We start from the raw sequence: 11,291 nt of genomic DNA on the forward strand, positions 1-11,291 counted from the left end.
TGACTCTCTTGTACAGCTTAATGTGCAATAAAGGAAAAGTTATATCTGTCTTCAGTGTTAAGTTGTAAAGTTTCTGGCTATTCAAGCATCTCTGTACAAGTGGGAAAGAACTCAGGTTCCTGGTCTAAGAGGCTGAGCCATCAACCTGCTGTACTTTACAAGAAAAGGCTGATACAGATGAAGCCAGACTTTGGAAGAGGCAAAAACTGGCTAACGTGAAAGATGCTGATCTGTCGTCTTCATCTTTACTGGTTATCTGATTTGAACTTGGAACTTCAAGTTTTCAATCCAAAATTCCATTTATGTATTTATGTAAAACTAACTCTGGTATTCATTGGTAATTGATACAGTGGAGCCCATGCCATATAGCAGGGAGATGGGCTGATAATCTTGGGTGCATAGTGGTGTAGATGGATAATTCTGCCTCTGCAGAGGGTATAGGTATTCTGGTGTTTCTAGGATATTAAGTTACAACACAAATCCTAGCTGCTCTTGGGTTTCTATAAGCCTACTCCTTCCAGCTGGCTCATGAATGTGGACACTGAGAGTGAGACATGAGAAATTGGATCTCTCAGGCCAATTATGCATCATTTCCACTAGTCAGTATGCACTGATAAGGACATCTTTTGAATTTTACTAAGTCAAAAGATAGGACTAAGGAACACCTGCCCCCATCTTAGCAAAATCTGAGCAATCAGGTATTATACTTACTGCCTGACAACTCCCAGAGAAAGGATGGCCTTTTCCCCCTCCAGCCCACTGGATGGTTTTCTGTCTCCTGCTGAGAGAATGGTATCCTGGTCCTTTGGGGGTTGGAGGTGGAGGTGAGGGGCTGCTTCTTTCTTTTGTACCCACAACATCTCCAGGGGAGAATAGGACGTGGATTTCTGGAGTTCGCCACACACACCAGAGAGGGAGTAGAGCCCCCTGAGGATGGTACTACGAGACAAGAGAGCACATGGAAACAGAAGATTCCCCCTAGTCAGTGCTTGAGTTAATGTTAAAATGAAGCCCTGGTCGGGTGGGGCATGGCAATCAGGCATGTGCTGGTCAGGAGCCGAACATGGCCCAAGTTCTGTAAAAACAATGCAAGTCTATGATCATTAATGATCATAAAGCACACAGTGCTTTTTAAAGAACTTTCTTGTCCATTAACATCTTTGAAACACTACTTCTTGAAAGACAACTAAGACTCGGGATTACTTTTCATAGTTTTATGGTTATAAACACCAAGGCCCAGAGAAGTTTGCTGACTTGCTTGGAGTCACTGAATGACTGTCTTGACTTTGTGACTCCCAGACCTGTGCTCTTTCCACTGCCTTGTACTGTGTCTATAGTGTGGAACTTGAGACCTCCTAGTAAACCATGAGGGAGGTTACCCTCTACCTGAGAAACTTCTGGGGAAGTGGGGTGGGGTCCCTCTGGTCTAGCGGGCCTTCTGTAAAAGAGCTTGCTTCTGATCAGGGGCACTCATCCCATGGTTTCTTCCTTGTCCTCCTGACTTCTGATGTGCCTGAGGTGCTATGTCTCTGAGGAGGAGCAAGTAGTGGCAGATGCATGAGGGAAACCAGGGGCTGGCTCTGGAGCCTGACAGAGCCTTGGGTGCCTTCTTGTAACAGAGCTTATCCTTTTGGTGATTAACTAACCTCACCCTTTAAGACATAGATTCTAATAAGGAAACCCTTTGATACGGTTAAATTATGAAGTTTTTCTTGTACTGAACCTAGGGGGCCCTGGGCAACCCCAAGGAATGCAGCCCCCAGGCAAGGTGATGCCTCCACGCCGGCCTCCCCCTGGACCATCACTGCCACCTTCCTCCTCTTCCTCCTCCTCCTCTTCTTCCTCCACCACCCACGGAGATGCACCCTCCAGCAGCAGCTCCCTGGCAGAGGCCCAGCCACCCCCGGCTGCTCCACCACAGAAGCCCCAGCCTCACCCACAGCTCAAGTAAGAGACAACTCAGCAGCTCCTTCCCCTCCCTTCTTCCTGCCCCTCCTCACAGGCCTTAGGCTCCAGAGCTGCTAGAAAGCACCTTCAATCAGGCTTTCTTCTACAGATATTTTTGTGGAGCTTTTTTGAATTTTGATTTTGGGTTTTTTGGTTTTGTTTTGGTTTTTTTGGTCTGGTTTTTTTGTTGTTGTTTTTTGTTTTGCTTTGTTTTGTTTTGTTTTTTGGTTGGGGGCATGGTTGGGGGTTGATTAAGGAGGGTAGAAAAGAAGGAAGTGAAAGTCCAAGGTCTAGCTAGAAGCTCAAACCCTTTCTTCCTGGGGAATGCCAATAAGGCAGAGTCACTGCCCCTTTCCTATTCTTATATTAGCTAAGGGTTCTTTCTTTCTTTCTTTCTTCCTTTTAATCCTATCTCCCACTCTTTTTTCCATTCCTTTTCTGTGTGTGTGTGTGTGTGTGTGTGTGTGTGTGTGTGTGTGTGTGTGTTTCTCCCTCCTTTTCTGTGTGTGTGTGTGTGTTTCTCCCTCCTTTTCTGTGTGTGTGTGTGTGTGCGTGTGTGTGTGTGTGTGTGTGTGTGTGTGTGTGTTTCTCCCTCTCAAAATTAAAAAAAAAAAAAAATCCTCTTTCCTGCCTCTGACTCACAGTTTAGGGTGTGCAATCAGCAAGGCTGCCCAGAAGGGAAAGAAGGGGAAGGCGTTAAATCCATTTCAACTTGTTACCTTCTGCTTTGTCAGAAGGAGGTCGGTTTCTGGTATGGTCATCAGAGGAGGGCCCCAGATAGATACCCAGAGGAACTCTATCTTCTTGGGCTTCCTCACTCCCTAGAAGCCGCCACCACACTGTCCTGCTACAGAGGAAGAAATGAGGGCCACTGGAAAACAGTAAAGCTGTACTTGGGATGGACAGCACCTGGGTGTGGATGGTGGTCAGTTCTACCCTCTCCCCTAGAACTAGAGACGCCTCTCTCCACCGTCCCCAAACAGACCTCTGTCATCACTGTAAGCGGAGACAGCTATAGCCTTTCAGGAGTGGGAGTGACCCATCAGTGCTGCTCAGAGTGAGGTGATGGACATCTTCAGGGAGGGAGAAAAGGAGGCCACTTAGACATGTCTAGTCATTGTTTAGATGAGTAAACTGCTCAAAGAGATTTGATTAATTTCTTTCCCAAAACCACTCTGCTAGTTAGTGGCTGAGCCGGGATTCAAGCTCAGGTAGTCCAGATGACCACTTTCTCTGGGTCTTCCAGCCCTTGTGGCTAGAGGGACATCACCCACTCCTGCTCCCCAGCTCTGGCCAGTGGCACATATCACATCTCACCTGACCTATAACTTCCCCTCAATCCAATTGTTTTCTGCTGCTGACTTAAAATCTCTCCCGCCTTCTGATTAGCGCCACTGACCCCAGTCTGAGAGCAGATCTTTGAGTTACCATTGCCTTTGGGCTGAAGTTGTTGAATAGAGCCATCATCTGGCAACAATCAGGAGGCTTATATCCAGTGCCCCTGGCTGTGCTTGCAGAGGGGGCCCTCCCTCTCAAAGGCCAGCATGTTGGGGCCCATCGCCAACCCTAATGGAAGGCAGGGTTTCTGTTCACAGTCACTGCAAGAGAGAAACTGCTCACAGTCCTGTAGAAGGGAGTTTTGGGGGCTGCATCCCGAATGTAGGGAAGGGTTGGGAGCCCTAAGACATCAGGAGAAGATTTCTACAGCCAGAAACTATCAGGAAAGAGACACAGTGAAAGTCAAGGAAACATAGCAGACTACTGGAGATGCCAGACCTTATTCTCTTCTATTCTCTTCTCAAGTACTTGGCTTGGCCTCCCCTCAACCTTTTTGACTTCAGCTTTTCTCTCTGAATCCCTAGTCTTTCAGGGGGAAGTCTGGTTCCTAAAATGTGTGTGATTTGGGGTTTTGATTAGAAAACTGCTTCATGTCCTTGTGTGTACCAGATATGTATCTCGTTTGCCCCTGGATACCCTGAACTGCACAGACCTCATATTAGAGCTCCTTTGAGGAAGGCTACAAAGAATGGTCATGTCCATTTTAAGAGGAGGTAACTTGAGGCCTTGGTTTATTCCAAGTTTATTTGGAATCAGAGAAAAAAAGCAGAGTATAAAGACCTGAAAAGGCCTGGGGAGAGTATTTTACCAAACATCTGCACATCACAAATGAGAAACCAAGACCCAGAGAAGCACAAGAATGAGTGAAGGGCAGATCCAAGACTTTACCCAGGTTTTCTGATGCTGGCTTTACCACTTGACAGTTAATGGAAAAGAGAGTACAAAGAGCCTATGGTCCCCTGGTTGCTATATTTCATCAGAAAGGAAGGGTGTGAGAGCCCTAGATTCTTTCTTACTAAGTTGGGACCTCTGAAATGTAGCCTGTGGGCCATTTAGTTTAGCTTAAGTATAGGAAACAGCCTTTGAGTCACTCCTCCTTCTTTCCCTTTTCTCTTTTTCCCCTTCTCCCTCTTTCTCTTCTCTTTTCCCCCTTCTCCTTCTCTCCCACACTGCCCCCATCCTTTCCTATCTTAACAGCACTGAAAGTGAGGATAATAGCACAGGCGCCTCCCCGGGTCCTGGCAGTACTCCGTTGCTGACTTTCTCCTCCATCATCCTGGTCTCCCTGGGGTGGGAGTGGGGGTTCGGTTGTTTATCCTCATGTCACCGTCTTTCCCTGCCTCACTGGGAACACCCCCTCTCACATTCTCTCTGGTTTTTATCTTCAAGCAAGTCGCAGTCCCTGACAAATGCCTTCAGCTTCTCTGAGTCCTCCTTCTTCCGGTCTTCAGCCAATGAGGATGAAGCCAAAGCGGAGACCATCCGGAGCTTGAGGAAGTCCTTTGCCAGCCTCTTTTCAGATTAGCTCTCCAGATACTCGGGGATGGGGGCACCTAGCCCTACCGGGAACGTTATCTGAGACATTTACCAATAGTCAGCCACGCTTGGTGATGTCCCAAGACCTTGACGTGTGTGGTCCCTTCCTTTGCTCTGTTGTGCGAAGTGATATTGTGCAGCTCAGAAAAGACCATGTGAAAGTCTCAGGGCAGGTGCCTAACCAGCAAGGAGCACCCGACATCAGAGAGAATAGAGCTGCTTTCCTGTAGTCCTGAGAGTTTACTTTGAGGTCATTGTTAGCTGTGAGTATAGTGGCCTTATTGTGACAGTGCCCTCATGTCTTATTCTTCTTCATAAACCAGGATTCCCTTCACTGAGGACTCTTGGTAGCTTACCCTAGCTCAGAGGCAGTGCTAAGCATGCCCCTGCTTTAGTCAGTGCTGCCTGCTTGGGGAGCATATACTTACCCCAAAATGCTCTTGGCTCTAAGTGTTAGGAACCTACCCACACTTGGATCTCTTGTCATACCTGTTTAGCTGTTTAAAAGACACCTGTGCAGCACAAGAGATTCCTCTACTACTATCATGATAAAGCACCTTTAGTCTGTCGATATTGGAGAGAACAAAGATCTGCAGTCCCCCGCTCCACGTTGTCTCTTCTCTGGAGAGCAGTTCTTATGTGCGTGCTGCAGTGATCTCGAGCTCTGAAGCTGCACTGTAGAGGATGCATGCCACTGTAACACCCGTATGCCAAGTTTTGTGTTCATCTCCAAATAAATGTTAAGACCTTTGGTGTAATAAAAACAGCAGCATTAACCAGCATTTGATTCAGCCATGAGGTCTCCCCTAGGCCGCCCTTTTGGCTGAGAGAGTATATGTGAAGCATATGTGTGTGTTTGCAAGTGTAGGGAAGGGAAATGTCTAGGAGAGTGACGCTGTTTGTGCCAGTATGCTTGGAAATATGTTTATGTGTGAGTGGCTATTTGCAAGTGAGAGTACGGCTTGAGAGAGTACGGTTGAGAGTACGGCTATCCTTTAGATCACTTATGTTGGGCCTCTTGACATCTCCCGGTGAATGCTTCCTGCAGGACAACTGAACTTCCTTTGGTGACTCACCATTTCTACCAATTTTACTGAATTTGTAGACTTTCTAATAAGCATAGCACCCTTGATCCTGTGGGAGCCAAGTTAGACTTACTTGTCTGGTCCATCAGTCTCCTCAGCTAAAGCCACATGAGGGTGCCAATGAGGCTGGACCCACCTGCTCTGATGAGTGGAGTCCCAAAAGCCTGGCCTCAGGCATCCTAAAAAGGTCTGCGATTGAGGGTGGGCTCCAAGGGACTTTGCTGTGGCTTCTTCACAGCTCATACAAGAGTAGGTTCCCAAAGACCACAAGTCCTATGAAGATAAGCACCACATCTGCACTAATAAATGGAAACCAGCATATTTTTTAAAAAAGATTTTATTTATTCATTTGACAGAGAGAGAGGGAAGACAAGAGGGGGAACACAAGCAGGGGGAGTGGGAGAGGGAGAAGCAGGCCTCCTGCCAAGCAGGGAGCCCAATGCAGGGCTCAATCCCAGGACCCTGGGATCATGACCCGAGCCAGAGGCAGATGTCCAAAGACTGAGCCACCCAGGAAACCAGTGTATTAACATTGTATCTATATAATTTCCAAACATACCATCCTAGCCCAACAAAATAACACTCAGCCAAATGCTACTATCTTGCTAACCCTCGTCACACGCAATAGATGCTGAGGGGCCAGAGAGTGAAGTTCTCTGACACCAGGGTCTCCTTTCTAACTCAGCCCATGATTTCAAGGTTCAAAGATCTAGAACTCTACCTTCTTCTGCCACTTGTGGTCACTTCTGCCCCCTACCTCAATTCTGGAAATGTTTAGTAGAATGCATTAATTTCATTGAAAAACATTGAGCACTTACTATGAGCATAAACATTGTGATGGAGTAAAAAAATGTTTACTAACACTTCTGTAGTGCCTACTAAGTTTCAGGCACCATTCTAAGCATTTAACAAATACCAACTCATTTATTCCCTCCAGAATTCTGTATTATAGGTACTAGTACTGTTTTATAAATGAAGAAATGGAGGCACATCAAGATTCAATAACTTGCTCAAAATTCACTCAGCTGGAATGCAGTGGAGCTGGGGTTTGAACCTAAGCAATATAGCAGCGTAAGTCACGGCCTTGACAATTTTGCTATATTATTTTTTATTTAATCTAGCAAAGGAAAGAAGATATAATTTTATTAAATTATACATGATGTGAAGGCAAAATAAGAAATAAACATAAAAATTCTTCACACCCGTACCTTCCTCCTTCCTTTACCTTCTCTATACCTATTGGTCCCAGGAAAGGGGCAGTGGGAAAATGTCAGAGAATGTGTATCAGTGTTGACCCCTTGTCCTAGAACCATGAGTAACATACACAATGTATCTTATTCTGATTGAATATAGTTCTGGTTCTTAAAAAATTACTCATTCTTCCACATGTGATGTCAGACCAAAAACCACAAGTGGCTTATTTAGAAAATGAGTCAGCCAGGAATTGCTAGGGTGACAAAAAGGGGAGGCATTTACCATAGGTCACATAGCACCCTGGTCCAAAGAACACATGGATTCTATTCAACCCTTAGTAATGGAGTGGGGCCAGAAGTGGGGGAGTCCCATTTAGAAACACCCTTCTTGGTACGTAATAAAGCTGACCCCAGAAACTGGGAAATCTGCCACTCAACAATCAATAAACATTTGATGAATATCATGATTAAAAAAATGATCTAAACCTGGAAACTCCCTGGGTTGGTGATAGTCCACTACAGATCTTGAAACCTTCCGTCTGTATCTGTAGGCCAGTTGTGACCCCTCTGCAGTCCTCTAGGCAGCTGATGGATTCTCTACCCATATCTTTACCCTGGATTAATAGAGATAGAACACCTCATCCCTGCCCTCACAGAACTCTCCATTTCCTTGGGTCAAGATTAATTAATTCTACTTTTTTTTTGGTTCACAATTCATTATTATATACTTACAATATTACTGAGCTCGATAAATTTTGTGGGAAGAATATAAAAATGAGTTAAGCAAAGATTCTGCCCTCATAAAGTTTACCATCCAGTAGAGATGCTATATGCTATATATGTATATGTATATATACATATATGAGGAAGGAAGTGGTCAGTGCTGTGAGACCTATGTAATCAAAATGTTAGTTTGGAAAAAAAAATTAAGCTTGATAAGTATTGGTGAGGATATGGGAAACAGAACACTTACATTTTGCGAGTGGAAACATGTTGGTATTACACTTTGGGGAAAAACTTGGCAATATCTAATGCACAAACCCTATGACTCAGTAATTCCATTTCTAGACATTCACTCTAGAGAATGTCTTTCACATGTACTCGAGAAGGCAAGTAAAATAATATTAGTCACAGGAGCATTTGTGAAAAATGGAAACAACCAACTGTCTCTCATGAGGGAATTATAACATAAACTGTGATTTACTCTATTCCAATTCCAGTTTTACCGATACCATTTACTGTATTGGAATTGGAATACTGTATTGGAATTGGAATACTGTATAGAAGTTAAAGAAAAAAACAAAAATCAGGGCACCTGGGTGGCTCAGTCTGTTAAGTGTATGCCTTTGGCTCAGGTCATGACCCCAGGGTCCTGGTATCAAGCCCCACATCTGGCTACCTGCTCAGTGGGGAGTTTGCTTCCCCTTCTGCCCCTCCCCCGTTCATGTGCTCCTTTTCTCCTCTCTCTCCCTCTCTCAAATATATAAAATCATTAAAAAAAAAAGAAATAAAAATATTTGAAGAAGTTAGTTAAATTCAGGTAAGATATGGAAAGAGAATGGAAAAGATGAGCCAAAAACAGTAAAAGCAGTAGGTGTTGTGGAAATGCAGCATACTTCTAGCTCGGGTGGTCAGAGAAGGGGGAACCCTACTAGTGAGTTGTAAGCAGCCCACAGGATGAGGAGACATGCCCACTGGGGAAATGGGGTGAACACATAGAATGCAGTCACTGAATTTTACAGCTGGAGGTTTCATCTAGTTCTATCCTCTCATTTTACAGTTGAGAAAATTGAGGTCCCAGCAACTTAAGGAGCTGGCCAAGGTCATGAAGGAAATTAGTAATAACAGTAAATGAGTCTCAGTACTAGGTATCTAATGGGCCATTCAAGACACTGTCCTTCATGAGATGAGTGAATGGATGTCATGTCCAAGAGCCCTCCAGGGAGGGAGAGGCTTATAGGGCATTTCAGAAGCCAGAAAAGAAATGAGAAGAGACAGTGTTGGACCACAGGAAGAGCCTGGAATCAAATCTGAGTTTAAATCCTGACTTTGCTAATTATTAGTTAGTTGACTTTGATTATAGCTTTTCTGTGTCTCAGTTTTTCATCTATGAAATGAGAACAATAGTACCTTGCTGAGGAGATTATTTTAAGAATTAAATGAGCTAAGCTTTTTCAGTAAATGGTGTTGGTAAAACTGGACAGCTACCTGCAAAAGAATAAAACTACAACACTTTTTTTTTAAGATTTTATTTGTTTATTTGACAGAGATTATAAGTAGGCAGAGAGGCAGGCGGTGGAGGGTGGGAAGGAAGCAGACTCCCTGCTGAGCAGAGAGCCCAATGTGGGGCTTGATCCCAGGACCCTGGGATCATGACCTGAGCCGAAGGCAGAGGCTTTAACCCACGAAGTATCCAGGCGCCCCATTACACCACTTTCTTATACATAAAGATAAACTCAAAATGGATTAAAGGCTTAAACATAAGAGCTGAAGCCATAACATTCCTAGAAGAAAACAGGTGGTAATTTCTTTGACATTGGCTTTTGAAACATTTTTCTAGATATGTCTCCTGTAGCAAGGGAAATGAAACAAAAGCAAAATTAAACAAGTGGGACTACACCAAAATAAAAGCCTTCTGTACAACAAAGAAAACCATCAACAAAACAAAAAGGCAACCTATTGAATGGGAGAAGATATTTGCAAATGATATATCCCATAAGGAGTTAATATCCAGAATATATAAAGAACTTCATACACACACACACACACACACGAGCAAGTAATCCAATTAAAAAATGAGCAGAGGATCTGAATAGACATTTTTCCAAAGAAGACATGCAAATGACAGTATGGTGTTTCCTCAAAAAGTTGAAAATAGAGCTACCCTATGACCCAGCAATTGCATTGCTGGGTATTTACCCTAAAGATACAAATGTAGTGATCCAAAGGGGCACATGCACCCAAATGTTTATAGCAGCAATGTCCACAATAGCCTAACTATGGAAAGATGCCCATCACCAGATGAATGGATAAATAAGATGTGGTGTGTGTGTATATGTATGTATATATATATATACACATACTTACATACATACATACATACAGAAATATAATGCAGCCATCAAAACCCCCCCAAAATCTTGCCACTTGCAGTGATGTGGATGGAACTAGAAGCTATTATGCTAAGCACAATAAATCAATCAGAAAAACACAGTTATTGTATGATCTCACTGATATGAGGAATTTGAGAAGACAATAGATCACAGGGGAAGGAAGGGAGAAATGAAACAAGACAAAATCAGAGAAGGTGACAAACCATAAGAGACTCTTAATCTCAGGAAACAAACTGGGAGTTGCTGGAGGGACGTGGAAGGGAAGGGGTGGCTGGGTGGTGGACATTGGGGAGGGTATGTGCTATGGTGAGTGCTGTGAATTATATAAGACTGATGAATCATAGACCTGTACCCCTGAAACAATACATTATATGTTAATAAAAAAAGACATGCAAATGGCCAAAACACATGAGGAGATGCTCAATATCACTAGTCATCAGGAGATTGCAGATTAAAACACAATGAAATATCACTTCACACCTGTCAGAATTGCAAAACACAAGAAATAACAAGGTTCCTCAAAAATTAAAAATTGAACTACCATATGATCCAGTAATTCTGCTACTGGGTATTTACCCAAAGAATGAAAACACTCATTTGAAAAGATATATGCACCCCTATGTTTACTGCAGCAGTGTTTACAATAGCCAAGATAAGAAACAACCCAAGCATCCATTGATAGATGAATGGATAAAGAAGATGGAAAGGATGTGGGAGATCTGATTGGCAGGTTCCTGGCTTGTTACTAAGTCCTAGTGGTCTGTACCAAGCATCACCTGTGCAGGTCTCTGTCCTCTGCCTCAGGCCATAGTGAGAACACATGAATAGAGGAAGAAAATTTCTCGCCTCAGTTCTTGCTCTCCAGAATTCTCCTTCATGTCAAAAGTGCTTCTCTTGGGTAATCCTGATATCCAAAAGCTAGATCAACATTCAACTATTTTGAACAACAAGGAAGACAATCTGAGGATTAAGAAAATGATCTGCACAGTTGGAGGGAAAGAATGTGGCAGATGCAAGGCTTATTTTGACAAGTGAAAGCACACACTGCACTACAAACAAGGAGGTCTGTAGAGGAAGGT

At 43.7% G+C, this 11,291-nt stretch overlaps 1 protein-coding gene across 1 annotated transcript in view; it reads left to right on the plus strand.

Annotated features, from left to right (window-relative positions):
• Window positions 1-5,593, plus strand: part of SYN2 (synapsin II) — a 204,688-nt gene extending 199,095 nt beyond the window's left edge. The window contains exons 12-13 of the mRNA XM_045991996.1: window positions 1,728-1,947; window positions 4,675-5,593. Coding sequence (XP_045847952.1) covers window positions 1,728-1,947; window positions 4,675-4,810 — 356 coding nt within the window. The 3' untranslated portion in view covers window positions 4,811-5,593. The remainder of the gene's footprint in view (window positions 1-1,727; window positions 1,948-4,674) is intronic.
• Window positions 5,594-11,291: the final 5,698 nt, after the last annotated feature.

The sequence above is a fragment of the Meles meles genome, chromosome 20 (genome assembly GCF_922984935.1).
Source record: "Meles meles chromosome 20, mMelMel3.1 paternal haplotype, whole genome shotgun sequence".
In the NCBI taxonomy this organism is placed as follows: Eukaryota; Metazoa; Chordata; class Mammalia; order Carnivora; family Mustelidae; genus Meles; species Meles meles.